This window comes from Lucilia cuprina, chromosome 3, assembly GCF_022045245.1.
Source record: "Lucilia cuprina isolate Lc7/37 chromosome 3, ASM2204524v1, whole genome shotgun sequence".
NCBI classification, from domain to species: Eukaryota; Metazoa; Arthropoda; class Insecta; order Diptera; family Calliphoridae; genus Lucilia; species Lucilia cuprina.
This window is the reverse complement of record NC_060951.1, coordinates 47884006-47910477: the sequence shown is the minus strand read 5'-3', so window position 1 is coordinate 47910477 and position 26472 is coordinate 47884006. Positions and strand designations below refer to the sequence as shown.

The 26472-nt window shown below is 28.0% G+C and overlaps 2 protein-coding genes across 4 annotated transcripts in view; both read right to left on the bottom strand.

The window, feature by feature from the left end:
- Positions 1 to 15177: 15177 nt before the first annotated feature.
- LOC111686939 overlaps positions 15178 to 26472 on the bottom strand; it is a 360960-nt gene continuing 349665 nt past the window's right edge. For all 3 annotated transcript variants that reach the window (XM_046945546.1, XM_046945547.1, XM_046945548.1), the window contains 3 exons: positions 20973 to 23886; positions 19499 to 19989; positions 15178 to 18645 (listed from right to left, as the gene is read on the bottom strand). In XM_046945546.1, coding sequence (XP_046801502.1) covers positions 17365 to 18645; positions 19499 to 19989; positions 20973 to 23886 — 4686 coding nt within the window. In that variant the 3' untranslated portion in view covers positions 15178 to 17364. The remainder of the gene's footprint in view (positions 18646 to 19498; positions 19990 to 20972; positions 23887 to 26472) is intronic.
- LOC124418660 lies at positions 24753 to 26196 on the bottom strand. Its single transcript, XM_046945550.1, has 4 exons — positions 25986 to 26196; positions 25679 to 25870; positions 25164 to 25409; positions 24753 to 24922 (listed from the first exon to the last, which is right to left on the bottom strand). The coding sequence occupies exons 1-4, from the start codon at positions 26008 to 26010 to the stop codon at positions 24843 to 24845; spliced, it is 543 nt and encodes a 180-aa protein (XP_046801506.1). The 5' UTR covers positions 26011 to 26196; the 3' UTR covers positions 24753 to 24842.

Below are 26472 nucleotides of genomic sequence, written 5' to 3'. Positions count from 1 at the left end.
ATAAAATTTTATCTCAAGGTTTACATATCAAATATTAATAAAACATTCGTTCTATAAAACTTTAATAAATGTTTATGAAGAAGGCAGAAGAATTTAATCTAAATATTATTTATAAGGAATTATGTTTAGGAAGGTTACCGGATTATTTATTTTTATTGTATTACATTTTTATACACCACTATAGTGGGGAGGGTATTATACGTTTTTGCTGATGTTTGTAACACACAAAAATATTGGTCCAATACCCTCCTTAAAGTATACCGATCGATTAGAATCATTTTTGAGTCGAATAAGACATGTCCGTCCGTCTGGCTGTCCATGTAAATCTCGTGCGCAAGGTAAAGGCCGCAATTTTCAAGATAATTTGATTTTGACCAAGCATATTTTTTGGCACAGGACGAAGCCTATTGAAAATAGTTGAAATCGGACCATTATTTCCTCCCGATTTGGGATTTTTATGCCATAATTACGTCAAATATACTATTATCTCTCTAAAAATTGACACAAATAAGTTTTATATAAGTATAAATGACACTGCAGATTTTCGTAATGATCGGCCCTTATGTGACCCTAGCCCCCATACAAAACCCCCCTTTAAAAATGTCTTTAACGTCTAAAATTGACTTGTAACCATTTGTATTGCATTGAAACTCAACAAAACAAACTGTTATTTAAAATTATACCCTTTTCCCAAAATTAATGAGGGTCGGTCCATTCTATATTCTATATAAAGCCTCATTTATAAAATTTTGATTTTTATCAATAAATTGCATAAATACTTTGGAATTAAGGTGAAATTCAACATAGGTTTCTTTATGAAATATACAAATTTTAAAAATATACTCATGGTGTAGGGTATTGTATGGTCGGCCATGTCCGACTATACTTTCCTACTTGTTTTGTATTAAATTTTATTTAAATTAATTTTAAAATTAAAAATTTATTGAATGAAAATAGAAAAATGTTCATTATATTTATAACTATAATCCCTAAAATGCAAATTCTCTTTTTCTCAATATATTCAATAAATGTATTATAAAGAATTTTCATTATACTGTTGTCTTTATAAGAAATACATATCTGACAAAGCCTCAGGTGTCTGCTAATTTATATATGCGTATATAACACCCACTAACAATTTTGATTTTTATAATGTCCTTATTATAGGACTTACAATTTTAACCGTATATTTATAAATATTTACGTTTATGAGTTGTAAGATGGTAATATTCGACAAAAAATTTAAAAAGAATTTAAGTTTAAAAAAGTCTCTTATTTGAAACAACCATTTTAACCTACTTCATTTCCTTATTACTACTGATAAATAGTATTATTTTGAATTATAGGTTCTCAGCTTTATTTAATATTAATACCTATTTTTTTGATATTTTGAAATCAAAATTTCTTTAAACTTTAAGAACCTTTTATATGAGCACACAGTTAGTACTAATAGTCCACAGTTTACTGTATACATAGACTTTTTCATATGTAAAAATGACTGTTACACGGTGTAATATTATATTTACAACAAATCTAACAAAAAAAAAAATACTTTAATTAAACACATGTTCTTTTGATTATGTATAACAGATTGAATTGTTGTTATCTAGGACTTTTGAATCCCAGCAGCATAATTTAAAAAATATTGGAATACTTTTCACTACATTTATTATGTAAAATTCATATAGTATTTTTACATATTGTTGCACTAAATTCACTACACAGCCCCTGGTTATTTTTATCAATTAAAATCTTTTTATGCCGACATGTATGTCCATGGTACGTGACGATACCACAACAACATATTTCTTTCATTTTTTATACATTTTATTTTTTACACAAACACAAAAAAAAAATTAATCACTTTAGGCGTAGAACTAACTAAATAAATTTTAACTAAAAACAAAACTATTACGGAATCATTTTTGTTTTTGTTGCTATTTTTCCAATTTAATCAATGATGTCCTTATACTAGTCCTATAAGCAAAAATAGAAAATCCAACAAAAAAAATGAATTAAACAAACCTTATGTTTGCGGGCTTATAACTTATTTTTTAGGTTTTTTATTGTGTTTTTTTTTCTCGCCCTAAATTAAAAAAGGCAAAAATAAATGACCAAAAAAATGTGAAAAATATTTGGTGTTATGCCAAATAACAAATATAAATACGTTACGGAATAAAAGGACATGAGTTGGAAAATGAAAAAAAATAAATTTATAACAAACAAAAATATTGTAGAATAAAAAACAATTTTTTAAGTAATAAATTTCTGATTTTTTTATAATATTTGACAGTGGGTTTTAACACAAATGAAAACTCTTTTAAAAAATATTTGAAATATGTCTCCGATAAATATAGTGCAAAAAATGGGGACTTCAATGCAGTAATTGAATTAAAATTTGAGCAACCTCACAAGACCTTGTTTAGGCTAATATTTCTATTTGCAAAATCAAATTAATAATTGACCTATTCCTGTTAGAACCAAAATTCCAAACATTGTTTAATACTAAAAATCTAGTGGTAGTTAATGTAAATGGTTTACATTATTTAACCCCATTAAAAGTTTTATTCCAAATTAAAATATTGCTGAATCATTCTAAATGGATATTTTTCGATGAAAATAATCATATAAAGTTAAAACATTATTCTATAAGTCTGACAAATTACCTATTTTCTTAAAATTAAGAAATATAGTTTTTCTTTTTCTTGAAGTCCACTGTTCATACTTTTAAAATATTTTATTATAAAAATAGCAGATTGTTTACTCATATGAATAAATTTTATTAATCTCTAAGTTGTCACACAGTCTGTTAAAGATATAACGAATATAATTTTATTTGTTTACAAAATATGATTTTATTAACATGTTATATAAAAAATACTTATATGTATGTTGTTAAGATTTTCTCCATCACATTGGATATTTAAGATATCGTGTCCTTGAAACCTCAATATATACGACAGAGATACAAGCCGAAACGGCTCAAATTGGCGGCGGCTAGCCGCTGGTAATATTTTTCAAGCCTCGCTGCCGCCGTCTTTTTTCGGCTCAAAAGCTTAGCCGGCTTAAACGTAGCCGCTGTTAAAGATTGGAATCGCACATGTATTTCGGAAAATAAATTCACCATTTGAACGGAGTTACCACTTTTATAAATTATTATTGCAAATTGAAAAGTGTTCCCACACAGTATTGTGCTAATATTAAAATTGTGAAAACTACTATAAATGTTCATTTTTCTGTAGAAAACAGACTTTTTCAATACAATAAACGATTATAAGGTCAATTTCTGAAGAAAAGGTTAAACTTAGCCGACAATTTAGACGCCGCCGATATTTTCTATAATAAGCCGCCACCGCCGACCTAAAATGGTTACGCCGCCGCTACCGATCTTTTTGCATCGTCTTGTATCTCTGATATACGATGTATCAATGTACGGTGTACAATAGTTCAAAGAATATTCTGCTTTGTAAATAGTATTTATAACGCTGAAAAATATTGGATGAACACCTATCGGAGAATATTCTAATTGAATAGAAATCTCTTTGTAATACCACTTGACAATCTCTGTCCGTCTGTTAACTTTAACTACAGCAATTTTAAAAATAGTATCAGAAGAAAAAAATGAAAATTTCAGTGCATTAGTGTTTTTTGTAAAATAAAGGAAAAATTTCAGTTTTGGTTAATTTAGAAAATATTTTTTATAATAAAGGCACATATAATGTTTTATATTAAATGCGTTATATATAATGACGTTATTTTTCACGATATCTTAAATCACAGATTCGGCTTTAGCTCGGCTTAATTCTTTTGAAAAATTTACTTTTCTAGGCCTGCAAAATGCCAAATTTTGTAACGATCGGTTCATAGTTCGTCATAGATTAACTTTTGACAAAAAAATACATAAACTGATCTAACACCATTATAAAAGGAGAAAAATCTCGAATTACTTTTTTAGAAATAAATTTAAATCTTAATGTTAATATTATTTGTATCAAATTAGTTTTATTCTATAATACAATAAATTCGCTTATTAATAACTTCGATATATTTCAGATGAACTCTTTACATTCGAACAGAAAGCCAAAAACATACAATTTCATGAAACCAATGTAATTTTTGGTAATTTTTAAAATCAATTGCCAATGATTGCATTCTATGATAACCCCGAATAACAATAATTTCTATCTGTCCGTCTGTCTTATAAAATTGTGTCTGTTAATACAGTAAATAACTTTTGTTTTAATTGTTCCTGATTTGAAATTAACAAAAATTGTATTTAAATTCATCAAACCACTGCTCGACTGTGACAGGAGTGAATGTAAATAAATAAAGTTAGCAACACCATTTTATACGCCATGTCATTTTGTACAATTGAACAATAAAACACAATATGTTGTTTACATGTGTATGAGGAAGTGTTCGCTCGCATATACTAACACACATTTTAACATCCGCACACAGGGATACGTTTACAAACTCATACATAAACATTTGTAAACTAAAACGTATTGTTCAATTTTTACATGATATATTTTTAAAATTTAAATCTAAATATTTGAACCAATTGATACGAAAAGAAAATTAACAGCTTTTTGAAGTTATAAAATTTTTGTAATTTTTAAAATTAATAATATTTAAAAAAATATATACAAATTACATGCGAAGAGAAAACTATTATGTTAGTTGAATTGTTTTTTTATGAACAAATAAAAATTTTTGTAATTTTGAAAATTCAATCTCTTCAATCTCATTGTAAAAAAATATACATATTATATGCGAAGACTGTTAACTGTTTGGAGTGCTCGTGGAATTAACATTTTTAAATTCTTTTTCATTTGCCCTCGTATATATAAATAATTTTGCATATATGTATGTACGTAAATGAGAGCAAGTTGCTGTGTGTATTTTCTATTGTTTTCGCTTTAACTTTGTATTAATATTTTTATTTTACTAACTTTTAACGTTTAGTTTATTTTCCATTTCAACAAAAAAATGAAAATAAGAATTATAACAAAAATATTTATATACCAAAATATATATTTTTTATTTTATATATGAATGCTTATGAATATGTGTCCAAGCTAAAAGTTTTTTAGAAAAATAATTTTTATTTTATTTATTTTCAATTTGTCATGGTTCAAAGAACAATTATACAACACATGTACTTGTTTTTCGTCCTGTTTGTATATGCTTAGAAAAAATCCTTATTATTTTCACGAGCAATAGTTTTTTATAAAAAATATTTAGTTTTTTTTTTTTTTTTTTTGTTAAACTATTAAAACAAAAGTATTTGTTATGTGCTGCAAAACAATATGAAAATTTAAAAAAAAATAAAACTTTAGCAAACAATCACAAATAAATAACTTAGTGTTAAAAAATTTAAATTGAAATGTAATTGGAAAATCTATCAATTAGTTTATTTAAAAATATAATTCAATTAAAATAGAATATTGAAACAATTTAATATTAAAACAAGTAAATTTTTTGTAATCAGCTGTAAACTATGAGAAAAAACCATGTCCAAGTCTGTCCGTCTGTTGAGAGAAATAAGTGTAAAATTAATGAATTCATATCCTAATTGAGGTATATTATTGACAAAAAGGGAATTCTACGAGTTCCAATGCTTGACAAAACTTAGATTGTCGCTTAAACTACATATAGCTAAATTACCATGGAATTTTTTTCTAGCCATTTCCATCTCAGAGTCTGTTACAGCACAAGATAGGTTCTACTGCCTCTAACTCCTCTTCGTCCTTACACAACCTACAGCCTCAATTACCCAAAAGTGCTCCTATTGCGCACTGAATAGTTATCAATCTCGATCAATTTTTGGATATTCTGTAAACTAACCTACTATGCTAGGATAGGTTCTAGAAGTTACTGAATTTATAGTATATTAGTAGTATGTAGTAGTGGCATATAGGAGTATTTACCAACCTAACTGCATTATTAGTGTCCAGACCTGACACTTATCTGGCCAGTTTGTGTATTCAACTAACTTATAGCATCCTTACAGCTATTTACTAATTAGGAATGAACTACATAATATTTCAAGGCCTTAAGTGCTGCCTGACTACAAACATAAACTGTTATCTCCAAACCCCTTCTCATGTCTGTTATTATCAGTTCCATAGCTCTTATTGTTTCAAGATCACTAACACTATATTCATCCGGAAGTCTATATGACTATAAACTTCTGCACCTGTGCCGGATTCCATCAACACACCCTTCAAACAAAACTTCAAATCCCATCCATGTGCCCCTACTTGGAAACTCTATATATAGAACTATAGAACTGAAATCTAGTGACGTAACTAAATAATCAGAGATTCATTTGTCTTTTACAACCATATTCTTTTCATTGCAATAAAAAGCAAATAAAATCTTTAAATATCAAATGGTTTGCAAAAATTCTCATTTTATTATAGCTACTGTACTGCTTAATGAGGCTTTAAATTTTACACTCTTTTATATGAAACTAATTAAAATGTTCCAACAACAATCACAAGAAAAGTGTCCTACGGCAACGCCTCTGAAAATAACAATTTTCTACATTAAAATAACATAAACGAAATGAGGCAAGAAAAAATATAAATAAAATAAAAAGGATGCACATAAATCAGTCCGTCTAACGATTTGCACCATATAATTCTTCTTATTTGATGTAATGTAATGCTTACCTTGTTGAAAAGTTATTACATACTTTTGTTGGTAGTTATTGTCGTTCTGGCGTTGGTGTTATTCTAATAAAATCCCTTAAACATTTGCCAACATAATCTCTCATAAGTCCCTTCCACCTCGTTCCATTTCATACAGCTAAAGTTACACCTTTCATAATGCGTTGTTTGCATTTGAGTGAGTTAAATAAGTTGCTATATTGTCCGTCGTTTTCATCCTGTTTAGAATTGAAATAATCAAAATGGCAACAGAAAAAAAAGAAGAATGTGTAAAATGTTCTTAATGTCGGAATTTCTATCTACAGCTAAAAATACTGGTAGTAGTGGTGGTATATACCACCATAAAGTCTATTTAAATCTTTTTTATTTTATTTTAATTCCACCGCAATGTTTTGTGTTGTTGTGCTATTTTGGATTTTATTTTTCATTACTTCAACTGCTAATGATACCTTTGAGTTTGTCTTTACTTGCTGTTGTTTTTTTTTTGACATTTTGCTCCTTTTCCTCCTTCTTTGTTTTGTTTCACTTTTCAATTCCCTAGTTAGCCAAAGGAGTTTTCATATATCTGTTTTTTTTTGGAGTCCTTCCTAAGTCCTTTAACAATTTTGCTTTTGTTTTTCTAATTTTCTTATTCTTCCCGTTATGCATTTGTCTTTGTTACTTTAATGCTGTTGTTGTTGTTGTTGCTGTTTTTGATTATAAAGGCGTAAAACGATTTACAACTCTCTCGACTACAATGAGAGATTTTATATTTCATTACGAAATGTACTATAGTGTTGTGATTGTATGTGTCTGAATGTCAGTCTGTATAACAGACTAAGGCTAAGTGAATGGACTGATGTTTTTCCCAACAAACATTTTTTATTTAAATTCTACAGATTCCAGTTTTACTGTCGGTTAAATAGGAAAAAATTGAACAGGAGTACACCGGCGTGTAGTATTCGATGTTTTTCCTAATTCTTCTTCAGTAACAATATTGTTCCATATGGTGATGATGCCTAGCTCCCATTAAAGTCAAAATTTCTTTAAACTATAAGAAATTTTTTGACATAAGCAAATGGTTATTGTTATTGGTAAATAAATGGGTTTATTTAACCCTACAAAGAATAAATAGGAATGTTTTACCAGAATATATAAAGTTCCTGATTTGACCAACTCTACTGGATGCTACAAATCTAAGAAGCACAACCCCTTAGCGCTTTCTAACTTATAATTCCTATTTAGTTAGTAATATGTATATTTGCAATAAGCAGTTGGTATTTTAAACCAATTTGTTTAGAAATGATATTATATTATAATCTCCGAAAAGAACCGGACTCAATTTAAGAAAAATATTTAAAAAAATTTTTTAAATATCACCATTTTGGTATTTATTTGATCTTGATAATACTTAAATCAATATTATTTTCTACTCAATTAAAGAAAGCATACGAGCTTTTACAAACAAAAAATTTTAAAAATAAATACTTTATGTAATCAGTTTGACCTAACAATAATTAATAAGAATTACAATAGAGAAATTTTAGAATTGTTATGTCATTTAATCAAGTATTTTGTACTAGAATTAAATAAAATCTAGTACATCTAGTAAAATCGCTCAAAAAAATATCCATGTAAGTACTGACCTGGACTCCCGTAGGTTAGAGGTTAGTGTTCTAGTCTGGTAGACCGGAGGTGGTGGGTTCGATTCCCACCTGAGGCGCTGGTTAAGGAGCGCACAACAGACCCGATAGAGGCCTAGGTGTATTCCTTCGGATTTAATGTACATATATATGTACATTAATTAAGTACTGAAAAAGTGATGATTTTAACATAGGCTTGTTATAGGATGGAGGTTCTTTTTATTTTATTCCAAAGTCATTCTCAGAAAGTAATCCATAATAAAAAAATATAGTTTCAAATTAAAAAACAAAAAAAGATTTTTTTGCTTCTTTGGAAGTCACATCAAAATAATTTCCACAGATAGTAAAAAATTCATTACATTTATCACCACTTTTGAAGTGGATTTCGATACTTTTTATCTCTAATACTAAATCGTTTAGATTTTGTTTAGAAATATTCACTAGACATTGTGTAATTGGGTCTAAAATAGATCGTATACTCACCTAATATTTAACGCAGTCGGTATTTAAAAATTCTCGCTCCTTACGTAAAAAAAACATCCTAAGGTTGTTCTCTAAAATGCTTATTGGTTAATTTACAACTATAAATTTCTCTCTACAACTCTAAAAGATTTTTGAGTTTTCTAAAAAGCTTATTATTTTTGGTTCTTCTTTTTTCATTTTGTGCATCATATATAATCCTTTTTTTACTTTAACCTCATTTCTAAATACAAAAACTCTATGCTACGGCAGAGATTTACTGTACAACTTAACTTTATGTTCTGGAACTTCTTACCTTATAATATAAAAAATACTTACAAAGTAGCTCTAGCATCCCCTATACCACAGTTTCTCTTCGACTATCATTACCTAAGGGGCTTTTCTATGAAGATTTTATAACTGCCAGTTTGCTTTCATTTTATATTTCGGTATTTTTTTTTTTGTTGTTCCTAATGAAAAGTCATTGTTATAAATGTTTTTGACTTTTCTGCTACTAAAGCCGCGATAGCATTAACTATTTCTTCGTTGCTGCTGTGGTGAGAATTTTCTTCTTTTACTCCTTGAACGAAGCGTAACATATTTTAATTTTCATGTAATTATCATAAAATGCTTGTGGAATTATTTATTTTAATTTTAGTAAAACTTTTCTTTTGACCAAAAGAAAGAACTTTTATAAAAATCTTGTATCATTTCATTACATTTATTTTGGCTGTATTTTATTTTCGATTTTCTGTAGCTGAAGGTATGAGTTAGTTAGAAGGGTGGGTTTTTTGCGAGGTATTAACGTTGTTTATTTATTGATTTTACTTCTATTGCCGCTGTTGGCTTGGATCCTTTCGTTATCTTATGAATAAATTAAACAGGTTTGTTTTAATTGTCTTAAAATAATTATGCCTTGAAATTAAACCTAAATAAATGAAATATAAACAAAAATATGTCAAAGTTATATGGCGGGCACTATGGGCTGTTTATAGATAAACTTTTTGCACTATTAAATTTTGTGGATACAATTTTATAATATTTTTTATACAGTGGCATTTTATCTCATCTTGAAAGTTTAGTTATTGTTTAAGTAGAAGTTGTTACCAAGCTTTTGCTGGATAAGAATTAATTTAAAACATTTTTCAAACATTTAGAAATTTTCTCAATCTTTTGTTTGTTTTTAAGCCACTGTGTGTAATATTAAATTTCTAGATTGCCAAAATGATTTAAAATTTTGACAACTAACCAACAATTAATTATTTTAAAATTTTAATGAGTTTCTTACTAAATCGTTGTGCTTATATTAAACACATTTAAAATTTGATTAAAACTTTAAATTTTAATAGAACGCAATAATTCTTAAGACAATTTTTTTAATTTGTTATTTAAAAGTAAATTATTATTATAAATAAGAAAACATATTAGCTAAATCTTAGTGAAGGCACTTTAAATCAAATATTTACAGAAAAAGGCAGAAATTTTATTGACTTTAATAAAATAATAAAATTTAAATGCCATCTATGTTTGTGTTTGTTCAACAAGTGTGGCACATCAAAACAAAACAAATTAAACAATTTCTTTCTCTTTCAAAACTAATTTATGACATATTATTTTCTAAACGAAAACAAAAAAATGACAACTGAATTAACATAAAAAATAAAACGGAAACGTAAAAATAAATAACAGAATTAAGACGAATATAAACGACCTAGTAGTAATGCTTTACTATAGTTAATTAATTTCGTAGTGATCTTTTTTATTATATTTTCAAATTTTATATACAATATCATGAAACAATTATATAACTATATAAAAGTGTGTAGTAATCCATATTAATTTTAAAAACGTTTTTGCATAAGGTTCGATTTCTTTAAACTATTACCTTATTAAGCAAACAGGGAAGATCTGCGATCAATTAGATTCTTAAATAACAATTCAAGTCATTTTCTAAAAGGGAGTTTGTATGGCGGCTAGGGTCAAGTGAGGCGCGATCCTAACAAAAATTCTATGAAAATTTGTGATCGCTTATAAATCGACTCTTATATAAAAAAGTAAAATAGGCTGTAGGATCCAACTGTGAAAATAAGAAAAATCTAATTCGATTTTGCCAACAAAAATTTTGATTGAAAAGCAATGTTCGAAAGAGCTAATATAACAGTTTTTCACAACTTATAAGTTGTCATTTTAACTCATTTATTTAAAACGTTCAATGGAAGCACGGAGCCATTCTTACCTCTTTCGTTTACAAGTGGGTAATTAAGCAAGTTATTGCCGGCATAAGGTACGAACTAACAAAGTTAAGCTTGTCAGTCCATTGCTATCCTCACAAAACACCACCGATTAGATGTGTTTTCAATTGTGTCAATTAATAATTTTCTATGAAAAATATGGGGATTGTAAAGTGAAGACTGTCTTACAAAAAGGGATAAAAAAGTGTTGTCTTCACTCTTGTTTTTAAATCGTTTGCAATAAAAGGAATGCTCTCCTAAAAATATTAGGTTGATATTTTATTAAATTTTGGCTTGTAAGAAACTTATTTCTATGTGTGTGGGCTATACGAAAACATGGTACGATATTGTCCATTTTCAATACCAAAAAACCTTACTATAAGGGAATATTTGTGTTAAATTTCAACCATCTACCTGTTTTCGTTCAGACTCTATCGCGCTTTTAATAGATAAATAGACGGACGGACAGATATGGCTAGATCGTCTTTGTATTTATATATACTTTTGTGGATCTATGATCAATATTTCGATGTGTTACAAACGAAATGACAAAATCAATATACATTCCATCTTTTTTGAAAAGTGGGTATAAAAAGTGTAGTGTTCAGATTCAATGACACTTTGTCAAACTTTCCTGCAATAAATACTATTTACACGAACATATATATACATGAAAAACTCACATTAAAAAGTAATGTGATTAAAAGCTTTTTGAAGGCTAATACTCAGTACGCTCACTTACAAATCACTATTTAAAAAAGAACTTACAGGTAAGGAGTTAAAAAGTTGTTTTGTTTTATAAATAAAAAATAGCTCACACAGAATACGAACCTAGTTTGTTATTTCGCTGTCAACCGCTTAGTTATTTTATACTGCGTGCAAAGTAGTTTTCAAACATTATTTCCATTCATTATTTTAATAAAATTTATTCACTCAGTTTAATTATGGCAGAATTTCCCATACAAATATGAATCTTTGTGTGCTATTAAAGTCAAATACTTACCATGCTTGCTTACAAATAGGGAGTTATATAATTTATTACCAAGCAGTAAAACCGAGCAAAAAATGTCATTACATTGTAAGGGGTTACAATGCTAGAATTTAATTACACAAAAGCTTTTTATGTTATTATTTAACACAAAAGATAAAACAAGTACCTAATTAGAAAAATAAGTCGTTGTGAATCGTATGAAAAAAGCATCTATAGCTTCACAGACAAGATAAGTAATGAATTAGAAAGTATTTTTATTATATAATATTAGTAAGACCTCATTAGACCTCTTCTATGTAATTCAGACGATTTGTAGACTTTCAATGACTACATTACCTTGTTATTTGCAGGTAATGGAAATTTTTTATTACTGCTCTTGCTTACAAAAGCTACATATATTAATTTTTTTTGGAAAGTAGGGAAAGCAATTACTTAACTACTGTAATGTAATGATATACGCACAATTGGGACAAACGACGAATATTTGTCGTCAGAAATAGAACAATATACACAATCATTGCGTATGACTAAATTCGTCGTACGTAACGAACTATGTACTTTTCGAGGCCAATTTCTTACATTTTCTAATTTCGAAATAATGTTTAAAAACATTTTAAAGCTGTTAAAATTACACAAAAATATATTTTTTCCTTTTTCTTACTTTTTCCAATATCGAACATAAAAATTTTGAAACGAATTCACAGTACGAATAATTTGATTCTGTTCCATTCGACGGATTTTAAGCAACGAATTGTTGTCGAATAGTTCGTCGTGCTATACGAAATTCGTTGTTCGTCCCAATTGTGTGTACTCATAACCAAGTTTTTGCGGGGTTACTTTTTATTCATTTTAAAATCGTAATAAAGCAAGAATTGTTGTAGGTTAATTTAGGTTTATGGTATATGTATGGCAATATATGCCCTTAACAACATACATACTTACGAATTCCCATGTTTCCAATAGAAAATATAAATATATATTGTTTAATTTTTTTGTTGATTTTAATTTTTTTTATTATAATGAAATATGAATTTCTTGAGCTTTCATTTGATTTTGTTTTTGGTTTTTTGTATGGTTTATTAAAATATTTGTTGTTGTAATAATAATTAGTTACTATCATTATCGTTATTATTGGTTTATAATTAATATTTAAAATTATAATTATTTTATAGTTTTTATATTTTTATTTAATTAATTTTGATGATTTAATTTTGTTTGTAGCTTAACTACTCAGTGTTAATTTTTGTTTATTATTTTATAATATTTAGTTTTAATATATTAGATTTTACATTAAAAAAATTATATAATTATAATTAATTTATTAATTTTAGTTTTTTTAATTTGTTTATTCGTTTTACAAATGAAACTCTTTGAGTTTTTGGATTTTTTTATTCATTATTTTTAACTAAACTAAAAGCTACTCTAAATATTTATTAGTATTTTTAATTTTAAATAACTATTAATTATTTAACATTAGTTGAAAGTTTATTTTTTTATCTCATATTTAAGCAGTATTTTTATGTTTAAATACTTAAGGTTGTCAATGTCATTATTAAGTTTTGCACAAATTTTCTTATTTTGACGCCTTAAAAATTATTAAAATTAAATTAAACATTTTTTAAATTTATTTATGAGTTTTGATGTTACCGCGCTTTTTTCGTCTAAGACTTGTTGTTGTGTTGTATCTTGTTATTACTTTTAGTGTTTTTCTTTTTTTTCTTATAAAATAATTTATTTCATTTATAACAACTAAATTATAATTATTTTAAGTTTTTTTTTTAGAAATTTCTTGATATTTACAAAATTATTACGTTTGCTTTCTTTTGTTGCTATTAATTAAATTATTTTCAATATTCGCTTGTTTTGTTTTACTTTTTGTTAACAATCACTAACCTAGTTTGTGCTTAAATTAATTTTGTTTTTATTGATTTATAAATATTCTTAACATTTTGTTAATTCTTTATCCTTTATTTATAAATTAGTTTATAATAAATATTTTAATATCATAGATTTAATTGTAGTTTTAGTGTTTTTAATATATTTTTTTAATTTAGTTTGTATCTAAATATTTATTTTTATGCATCTCTTAAAGAGTCAACAAAGCAAAACTGAAATTTTCTTCTTGTATTTTATTTTTTAGTATTTCTCTATATTTTATATAAAGTTTAGTTGTTAATTAAGATTAAAGTTGAAAGAAGAAATTTAATAAGTATTGAATTAAATATGTAGAAAAAAGCTCTAAACAAAAACTATAAAACTTTTAAAGCTAAAAGCAATTAGGTATTTAAATTGTTTAGGGAGTAAATTTAAAAAAAAAGCTCAAGGTTTTTTGTTTAAGTATTTACTAATTTTTTGAGTAATAAATTAAACATGTTTTATGAATAGTAAATATTGCATAGAATCAGAATAACTTAATAAACAATTTAAACATATTTTTTCTTTATGTATAAGAATTAATAGAAAACAGTTTGCTTTGCCACTTTTTGGTAGTATCAACAAAAATTTTGTTAAAGAAAGTTTCTTGCTCAACGTTGTAATAAAAACTTTAATGTTAATGAATCATACATTTAGCAATTAACTGGTGAATGAATCTTATTTTCTCTGTAAAATTTAAAAACTTGAAAAGCAAAATCCTTAATTTCAATTGAAAGATATTAAAGCTTTTTACCGAAAACTTTCTAAAAGAGCGTTGAAACGAACTTTTAAAACAAAGATTATCTAAAGCTTTATATATAGCTTTCTAATAAAGCTTTCTTAAAAAACTTTAAGTAAAATTTTTTAAAAGAGCTTAAAGTAAAGCTTTTTATTTTATTTTTCTCTGTAAAATTTAAAAACTTGGAAAGCAAGGATCTTAATTTCAATTTAAAGCTATTAAAGCTTTTTACCAAAAACTTTCTAAAAAGAGCGTTGAAACGAATTTTTAAAACCAAGTTTTACTAAAGCTTTATATATAGCTTTCTAATAAAGCTTTCTAATAAAGCTTTCTAAGAAACTTTAAGTAAAATTTTTTAAAAAGCTTTAAGTAAAGCTTTCTACAAATTCTTTGAATACAACTTAATACAAAGCTTTAAGCAAAGCTTTTTCTAACAAAGCTTTCTGCTGTTATTTCGATTCTATACAACATATTTTGTAATATATATATTTTTTTTGGCGATTTGGGACTTTAGAATTCAAATCGGTCTACTGAAATTTTCCGAATAGTTTTCTTTAATAGATTTTCATTTAAATTGGTCCCATTTACGGTTAATATGGAGACTTAAAGTGTTTTTGGAATTTTGATTTTTATGGTTTTCGAAAAATGATTTTGATTTTTTGGAAGACATTTCTTTATTTTGTAATTAAAAAAAAATATTTGTATTTTAATAATCCTAAAAAAATTGATTATTAATAACATTTGACATTTCACGTAGTGAGTTTTACAATATTTTCATTGTTATAGATGAACTTCTTTTAATTTTCTTTTTGTAGAAAAAATGTACAAACTTTTGTTTTTTAGAAAAATTTCCAAACATTTTATTAAGCACAATTTCGAAATATTTTATAAAAAATTTAGATTTTTTGTTAAACATTTTTTTTTATAAAATTTTTTTAAATACATGTTCTTTTAGACTAACAGTTTGACACCAAAGAAGTTATACACATTCAGTAACATCCGTTGTCAAAGTTTGCACTTATAACTGTGTTTATAATAATGTGTTACCAAAGTGACAACGCTCTGTAAACAAACAGAACTTTGTGTTATCGGAATGATAAAGATTCGTTTTCGAAATAACAGCGATGCATTGCCAAAATGACACAGCGTAATTGAAATGACAACGGTAGTTGTCAAAATGATATCTGGGTGTTGTATAAATTTTAAAATTGTTACTTTTTGACAACAAATTGTATCAATTCCAGAACTTTTCTCCAAATAAAAAATTTGGATAATATTTTCGAACATCAGTTTTATTGTAAAACTTACTACTTTTAAATAAAATCACTAATATAATTATATAATCCCAAATTTGTTTGGCATTATCGTAAGACGGAGAGTTTTTAATATGGTCCATTTTGAAAATATATACATATATGCAGTGCTAAATTTCAAGAAAACTACTTTAAAAAGTGTCTCAAAAATTGTCTTTTTTTAAGCAATTACAAATAATTTGCGAGGTTATAATTTAAATTCCTCTTTTATTATTTAATAAACCAGTTAAAGGACATCGATTAAAAAAAATATTGCAATACCTTTATAGTTAATTAGATTATCTATTGTTAAGAAAAATGATATCTCTTCTTACTTAACAACTTGAAGTGTTCTTTATTTAAACTATAAATTACCCCTTTGATTGGATTATACTAAACTCTTTCAAGTTTCTTTATTAAGATTTCCAACATCTTAGAATGAAACAATTATTATAAATTATCATAAATTGTTGGCACAAAGAAGTTGTAACTTTATTTAATACAAATCTGTCAAAGATTTTTTCATTACTATCAGACCACCTACATACATTTTTATCTTTCTCTCTCAATCTTAACTTAATCGTTTTTAATCTAATTTACCTTTTTGAAAGCAAAAATGAAGAAAAACTTAAAATGCCTATTACTTATTTTCTTAGATTTTTGTAGGGGAATAGAGTTGATTACACTATTAAAGTCCAGTTAAATTTTTATTATATTTAAAGCAGCACAGTGGGCAAGTTTCGAAAAAAAGTTTGGAAAATAAATATTTGATTTAAAAAAATCGAAAATTTTTATTTTAATTTTCTTTGTTAAAAAAATCCCCCTGAAAACTAAATTTTCTGTAATTTTCTTTTTTGTAGTTAAAATTTCATTCTATAAATAATATTAGATTCTTTTTTACAAAACAATTTTCGCATAAAATATATTTTCATTCAAAATGAGACAAAGGTTTCATAGATTACATATTTCCTATTTTTTCAAATTACTCCCACTGTGAACCACCAACAAAGAAAAGAAACAAAAGACCTAAATTAAGAAATAGTAAGAATAAGCAAAATTTAAAATATTAACTTAATCTCTGTATCAACTGAAGATAAGGAAAAACCTTTGAGGTAATTCATAAATGAAAATGCTTCTCCCGAAATGAAAAAAATATCCATACAAAATTATAAAGACAAAACATCAAAAATATGAAATTGTTGAAATGGCACAAATGATGATAGGAAGGACCAAATTATAATCCCACAGACACACAATTTGCATTCATTCAACTTCTTAAATATTTCTACTTACACATACATACACAAACACACTTAAACTACTTACGTACATACATAGATATTATTATAGAGTTTTATATTTTTCTGCTTTGCTTTTTTTAATTTATTTTTTAAAGTTCTATTTTGAATTAAACCTCAACTTACTATTTACTACGAATACTAACAAGCGACGTTATTCAAATGATTTGCTCCTAATACTACACCCGCTGCCATGTAACCAACAACATTGCCATTGCCTTGATAGTGCTGCTGATGCTGAGGATGTTGTTGCTGGTGATTGTGATGATGGTGCAGATGATGATGATGTTGGTGATTATTGTGGTTATTTGCAAGTGTTGTTGTTGCTGCTGCGGCTGCTACAACATCAACGTTTGTTGAAGCCGTTGCTGGAGTCGATGCTGATGATGCCAAGGACGACGTAGCAATTGTGGTTGATGTGGTTAAATTTAAAGTACCATTGCCACCGGCAATAACCGCATTACCAGCAGTCGCCGAGTTTGTTGTTGTTGCTGTAATACTGGTTAGATTTGCATTTGTCCCAACACTACCCCCACCACCACCTCCTGCACCCACACTATTATTTTCTGTTATTTTTAATATACCAATTGGTGTAGTGGCCGTTGCTGTTGTTGTAGCACTAGTACTTAAACTAGTACCACTTATATGAGCACTGATGCCACTTGGCACACTCGACATAATCGTGCCGCTCGTATTTACGCCCATTCTCAACAACTCCTCGTTGGGTATTGAGAAATGACGATAAGACATATAATCAGGTGGCATATTTGCCTGTCTTTTAGCATTTTCAATACGTTGCTTCTTTAGCTTTACATAGCTGAGCACTGAAATCATCACGATAAACACGATGATGCCCAGACAGCAGCCCACTATTAAGCCCAGACGTCGTGTTAGTATTGAGTGTATAAAGCCATTGGTGGCCAGACCATTTTCGTCAGTGATTACGCTGGGTGTAGAGTCCAGTGTTTGTACATCCGTGCAGGTGGAGAAACGTGAATTTTTCAACACTTCCTGCAGAGCATTGTCTGTGATAATAGTGTTTTCGATTAAAGCTTGTTGTTGTTGTGGCTGGGCCAACGATGAGTGCTCACCAAAGGTCATAATGCCATCTGTATTGTAAAAGTTTCCCGTGTATGAGAGGTGATAAGGTGTATATGACGACGACGAAGAAGATGATGACGATGATGTTGTTTGTTGAGCTGATGAGGAATCAGAATAAACAGAACCTGCTAATGATGATGACGACGGTTCGTCTCTTGGCATAAGGAAGGTGTCATTAAAGTGTATCCTTTGTAAAGCAATGGCTACAGGCTCCGATAGCCAATTACCCGTACCGATAACACAAATGTGGTAACGTGTATTTGGGCTAAGTTTTGTTAATTTTGCCGAATTGGCAGAACCATTTAAACGTTTGCCGCGTATCTGTTTATTGTAGAGGAAGAGAATGACAAAACAAAAGGAACAATGAAAAGAAAACAAGTTTTAAGGACTTAGGCTAAATTAATGTATATGTGTTTGTTATTATAGTTGCTATTATGCTTGTATTTGTGGCTTCAAATTGTGCTGTATTATTGTTTAAAGGACAAAAGGACTCATTGATGAAACAAAATGTCTATATTGATATTTTACCTTAACTTTACAAAAATGATAGCAAATTTTTTAAGGATTTTATTGGAAAGAAACCCTTTGTCTCTTTCCGGTACTTCTTTAAATTTGTGGGTTCAATAATAAACCGTTCGGTTTGTACTAAATTATAGTCCAAACTTTAGGCAAATACTATAAAATACTAGACTATAGTGCAGATTATAGCTAAGACTATATATTACACTCTAGTTTTGTATAGACTATAGTCTAGACTATAGACTAGACTTCAGTCTAGACTATATACTAGACTTCGGTCTAGACTATAGACAAGACTTCAGTCTAGAATATAGACTAGACTTCAGTCTAGACTATAGATTAGACTTTAGTCTAGACTATAGATAATACTATTGTACAGACTTAAACTATAGTGTAAATATAATTCTTATATAAAATACAACATTATGTTCATTCGAACCATTTTATAGTCAAACATTCCATACGTCGTTGCCTTATAGTGTGTAATTATTGTTAATTTTATTGCACAAATTTTCAGAAAACAATAGCAAGAACTTCAAATTATAAAACTACAAAAAGTACATGTATGTAGATTAATCTACATGATGTTAAAAACATTGTTACATTTACTAAATGTAAATGAAAACTTCATTTTTTCTTTCCTTCAAAAACTTACCTCATCTATATCAGCTGGACCACCCATACCACCTACACTACTACTGCCAACACCGCCACTGCCACCAGTTGTAGTACTTCCACCACCAACACTTGTATCACTAGTAGCATGGTAAACAATTTCATAGCCGTTTAATCCTAAATGCTCACGGCTTTGCCAGGATACAATAACGGAATATGGCTGTATATCCTGTATGGCAATTTTCGGTATTAATGGTGCATCACAAAATTGTTGTGGCTCCATTTTGGCAAATATCTTGCCACGCAACTCAGCCGGATGTTCGCACCTTAGATAATTTAAATTATCATTCGATGACATCATTACCGATGTTGATGATGCTCCTGACGATGAGGGCGACATTAAGCTTGACGTTACAATCGATGTCGAGGCGGAAGCTGATGTTAAACTGGCTGTGGAGGAAGACCATTTGCGATGATCACGCAACCATTCCCATAGTTTTTGTGCATCACAACTGCAATGCAGTGGATTTTCTGTAGATTTTTTATTTTTCGTTGTTATTTTGTTGGCATTTAATTGTTAATTGTTGTAGCCGGAGTTAAAGAGGCAGGATTAAGTTTTTTTTTTCAGGGAGATATATTTTTGTTGTTTTTCATACAGTTTAATTATTGTTGGGCCATTAAATTTTGTTGTGTGTATGTGTGTACACGAATGCATGTCGTTATCCAATTTCAAATGTAGGTTTCATGTTATCATAGTTGTTGTCCAAGTTGTTTGTGGTGAGAAATGAGAAGAAAAGATTTGGGTGAAAAAAGCTTTATATAATAAAAGTTAAGGCTTTTTATTATTGTATAAATAATTAAAATATATGAGAACATTTTTAATAGTTTGTTGTCTGCTTAAAAGGGATTTTTATTTTTAAATTTTTAATAAAACCTCAAAAATTCATGTGAATTTTTCTAAAAAACGGATTTTATTAATAAACAAAATTCTAACTTTTTTTTGAAATTTTTTTAAAATATTAAATAACCGAGTTTTAATTTTTAGTAAACATTTGGTTTAGCACAAACTTAACTTTTATTTTTAAAAGTTACTTTTTGTAAAAAATACATGAATTTTTTTTTTAAAAACCTAAAATTTAATGAATTTTAATAAAAATTTTTATTTTTTTTTTTGTGAAATTTTGAATTTTTAGAATTTTTAAAATATTGTAAAAATTTACAATTCTTTAAAATCTTTTTAGTAAAATTGTGCTTTTTTGCGAAATTTTGAATTTTTCGTTCAAAATTTGAATTTTTGTTTAAATTAATTTTTTTTATCAAGTGACACTTTTATATTTCATTTTTTTAATTTAGTTAAATCATATTTATAGTAAAAACCTGGTTTTATATTTTTTTATTAAATTCAGATTCTGATTTTTGATTTCAGTAGACAGATATCAGCTACAATCTCAAAAACTATGGCCTTTCATCAGGTTTTAATTTTTTTCAATTTACTTTAATCATGCTAAACTTACCTTCCAATCTCAAAGTTTTAATATTCGTTTCCAGCGGCTGCAACGCCTCAATAGGTATCAGTTCAAAGTAATTCTTTCTCAAGTCCAAAACATGTAATTTACGCAAATATCTGAAAGCATCAGTTGACAGCACTGTCATACGATTGCCCATCAAGTACAGTTCCACCAAACTATGAAGATTGCGGAAAGTTTTTCTCGATATACGATCCAATTGATTAAAAGATAAATCAAAAACTTGTAACTGAGCCAAATCGGGACTAAACTCTTCTAAATCCTTTAAGACATTATTGGAAATATTTAAAACACGTAAAAGTTTTAAACCAAGCAAACGTTCCTTAGGCAACAATTCCAATTCATTAACACTAATATCCAAAGTCAGAAGATTGGTTAAACCCTTAAAGGCTCCAGGCGAAATGCGAGTTATACGATTGTTGACCAAATGTAGGTGCTGTAAAGCTTGAAAAGCTTCAAAGTCTTTTGAGGTTAGGATGGACAGATTTGTTTGGCATATATATAATTCCTTAAGATAAGGATATCTTTCCTCTTTCACTGTATAGATCTTATTAATGGGATTACCGGTTAAATTTAGCCATGACAATCTAGGTATAGATATATCTGATAAAGCCGAGCTGGGTATTTGAAGAAAACGATTACTGGATAAATCAACTTTCTGCAGATTTATGGAGTGTCTCAGGAAATTGGCGGGTAATGATAGCAACAAATTGCCACTTAAATCCACGGTATCCAATTGTGTTAAATTTACCGCATTAAAACCGGTCAAGGAAGTGATTTTATTGTCTTTTAAATTTAAATGTCTTAGATTTATGGTACCGCTTAGTTTATAGAAATCTATGGTAGAAAATTGATTGCGTGACAAATCCAACATTTCCAAAGTACTCAAATTATATAAAGCTATATGAGGAAATTCGCTTAAACTATTACGACACACTTTCAATTCCTTAAAGACATTGAGACCATAAAACAGATTACGATCCATGGTAGACAAGACATTATCACATAAATCCAATTTAACCAAATTGGTATTTTTTATAAACATATCCTCAGGCAAAGAAGATAAAGAGCAATTAGCCATAGTCAGGTGCTGTAGAGATCTTAATTTATCAAACATATTAGATATAATCTTTCCACCCACATGAGTAAAATTATTATGCGACAAATACAAGGTTCTTAAGCCGGGAATCTCTAGTTTTTGTATATCCACGGGACTTAATAAATTCCATTCCAAATTAAGATCATTTAAATTCTGCAACGACTTGAAAGTATTCATTTCAATTTTCCTTAAGGAAGTATTTCTCAAATTCAAATGTGCCAAAGGCAAATCCTCCAAGAAAACATCATTAGTTATTTGATAAATGGGGTTATTAGAGAGATCCAATATTTTAAGACTTTTCAGCTTATTAAAGGCATAACCTTCTATGGCTTCTATATAGTTTTGAGATAATGACAATTCCTCCAAACTCACTAAAGCTGCAAAATAATCTCTTCTCAATTGCTTTAGGCGATTAAAACTCAAATCCAAAAACTTTAAATTTTTCAACTTTGAAAAAGTTTCACGATCAATATCACGTATAAAGTTATGACTCAAATACAAACGTGCCAAGTCCTGTTGATCCTCAAACATCGTTTTCTCTACACGAGTCAATTCGTTGTAGCTCAACCACATTATCTGTATTTTATCTTGATTCTTAAATGTTTTCGCATGAATCTTGTGCAAATAATTAGTTTCCAATTGTATGGTGAGGAGAGAAGAATTCTGTTTTTCCTTGGGAAATATATCTTCTAAAACGGTTAGTTGATTGTCTTGTAGATTTATGTGCTGCAGGTTGCTTAAAGTTTGAAACGCGCCCGGTTCTATATCCTCGATATTATTCTTTTGAACATGCAATTCCTGTAAAGCCGGCAAAGGTTCAAACACTCCCTTGCGTATGCGTCTTATACGATTGTTATGCAGTCTCACTTCTCTTAAAAATTCCAACTTACGAAACATGCCAATTTCCAAATCTTGTATTTCGTTGTTATCCAATGACAATGAAGATAATTTATGACATTTATCTAATAAAGTGACCGGTACTAGGGGTATAAAATTTGCTCTTAAATATAAATGATCTAAATTGACCAAAGTAGAAAAGACATTAGGATCTACATGGGCTACGGCATTGGACTCTAAATAGATAACTTCCACATTTGAAGAATTCGTAAAGGCATCAGCTGGTAATTCTAATATATTATTTTCCGATAAAAATATTTCCCTTAATTGTGGTAAATTCGAGAAAACACCATTTATGGAATGTATATGATTATGCGATAAGTCCACAGTTTGCAATCTTTTATTCTTATCGAATATTTTGGCATCCAAAGTGATAATACGATTGTGAGACATATCCAATGACATAAGCTCTTTTAAACTTTTAAAAGCTTCTGGCTTAACCACTTCTATTTGATTGGCATACATGGATAGAGTTTTCAGCTGTGGAAATGTTCTAAAGCAATCATCACCGATTTCGGTAAATTGATTTGAACTTAAATCCAAAAATGTTAAGGAGGGTAATCTTAAGGCCGCTGCTGCACTGGCATTATTTGTTGCCATCTGTATGTCACCATAGAATGTAGAGATTTTATTATTGGACAAACGTAATATACGTAAATAATCTAGTTTTCTTAAGGCCAATAGCGGAAATGTTCTTAGACTATTTTCGGATATATCAATTTCCTGTATCGATTCCTCTAAACCCACAAAACCATGTTCGGGTATGCCCTGCAAACGATTTCCCTTCATATTCAACTTGGAGAGACGTAGACCATAGAAACTGTAGTCTTTAATGTTGGAGATTTCATTGTAATCGAAATCTAAAGCACTTAATTTATGCATGGAATTTAATGCTCCCGATGGTAACTGCAAATAGAAAAGAAAATGGGATTCGGTATTAGTTTAAATGATACTTATTTATGAAAACTTTTTATTTGAGAATAATATACGTTTTAGTCTAAATTATTAATATTTATTATCACCAAACTAATTTTTGATCAATTACGTATTTAATCGTTATTTATTAATTTTGTATTTTTTTCTTGTTTATTTTCAGGTAAGTTTGTCTGGATAACTAAAGACCAGTAAAATTTCATGTGAGTTCTAGTTTTTTATTTTTATAAAATTTTATATATAATTTTTAAGGAAAATGCCATGCCTCATAATGCTGGATCACGCATTTTTATTAACTTCATATTGAACTTTAAGTTAAAAGTATTCGATTATAGTATTTACTTAATAAAAGTATTGCTGCACCTCTATATTTAGTTCAAAATATTTATATATAAAACAATGTTTAATGTACAAAAGTTGGGGAATCTCATTATTATTGTTTTCCAGAAATGCATAATTTATCTACTATAAATGGTTGATGCCACACCCATTATTGGTTATTAGCCTATATTTGTCCAAAATATAAAAAAATAGTTGGTCAAAATTATCTTTACAAACAGAATTTATAGAAATTTCTTTATAAAAAAAGAATTTATTGAAAATGTCTATATCAAGAATTATTTAAAAAAAGAATTCGATAAAGTTTCTTTTCTTAAATAATTTTTTAATATAGAAAATTTTTAATGTTTTAAAACAAAATTATAGAATTTTTTTTCACAAAGAGAATTAAAAAAAAATCTTTATATAAAAAAATATTTATCGAAAATTTTCTACAAAAAGAATTTATTTACTATTAAATATAATATTAATTGACTAATAAAACACACAATTTATTAATTTCTTTATTCAATTTAATTTCACTTTTATTCAATTAACTCTCTTGCAAAATACCAAATAACCATTTCAAAATTTATTTTCCTTAAGCCATACTAATTGAATTTCTTCATGCATCTCCCCATATGACCAGATTTAAGATTTTCACATTCATAATCCTCAACACGAATGAGTTCTATGAAATATAAGAAAAAAATTATGAAAAAGTGTAAGAAAAATTAAGATTTCAGCAAATAAAAATTAAAATAATTGCATTAAACCAACATACAACATCCCAAGCATTTGTACCATACTTTAACAGTAGTAAAATAAAATTTCATGAAATTAAATTCTTTAATAAATGATAGATGAAGGTAAAGTGTCGTACAAACAAATACAAACACACGCACACACATAGAAATCAGTGTAAAACTTACGATTTCTCCAACGACGTTGACAATTTGCACGTTCTGCCTGGCACGCAGTTAGCAATTGACATATGTCACCTTTGTGAGGACAACGATAACATGCACGTTTGCTATTATCCCAACAACGTAAACGTTGGCAATCACGCATCATCGTTCTTGGCTTACGACGTATCATTACCAAAGGTGGGGCACATTTATTACGTCCTGTCGTACCTTTTATTAAACGACAACGTTGCATGTAGGTTTGCATAAGCACTGAACACACAAACATGGACACCCCAGGAAAAACATTCAACATGAAAAGTATTAAAACATTTTACATGAAATTTATTTTTCACTCTTTTTTATGATTGTAAGTTTTTTTTTCTTTGTCTTGCTTTTTTTGTATAGTTTTCAGTCATTCATAAAATCACTAACTATTTCCATAAAATGTTTTCAATTTATTTTGTGTGGCAGGAACAAAGAATTCCAAATATAAAGAGACATAGAGAGAAAGAATGACAAATAAAAAGCCAGAAACTCACTTGATTGTTTGCGACTTCTTAAACGACAATTTAGCTCACGTAGTTCACATTCCTTTAACTTACGACAATTGCGACCATCTTTATCCTGGGCACATACAATTTGACTACGTATCCGTGAGCTACATTGCCGGCGACATGGTTTCTGTGCAACCTCAATTGCTGCAGTGTTCACAAGTATCAGAAACAAAAATGCTGAAGGGTTTTTGTATTCGTTCAGTCGTTAGTTCGTTGGTTGGTTGTGCAATAAAAATAAAAATAATTTCATTAATTCCATTTAGTTTTAATATTTTGTCGTTGAAATCCTTACCAAACACTAAAATGATTTTATTCATATTTATTATTATTTCTTGCCGTTAGTTTTTGTATTTTTTGGTTTTTGCAAAATTGTGTTTCTGTTGCGCAGACAGTTTCTGGCCATGTGCTCATGGGTCTTTAATTAAATTGTGTGTGCAAAAATCTGACAATAATTAAAGTGTTTTAGTTGTTTGTATGTTTTAATTGTGTAGAAAATTGGAATAATGACCTTTTAATGAAAAGACTTGAAGACAATAATGTCTGCTTTTAATTGTATTTACACAAAAATATTATGAAACAAAAATGAAATGTGTTTATGAATGCAGGTTTCTTTTATTTATTAACCTAAAACGTTAATGTATTTTTTTTTGTTAATGTTTGATAAGGAATTATTGAATATATATAATTTGTTATTACTTTTTCAGTTTTTTTTTTATAAAAAATTTCTGAAGCAGAAAACCTTTAAATAAATTTATATGTATGAGAATTTCTTGAAGATT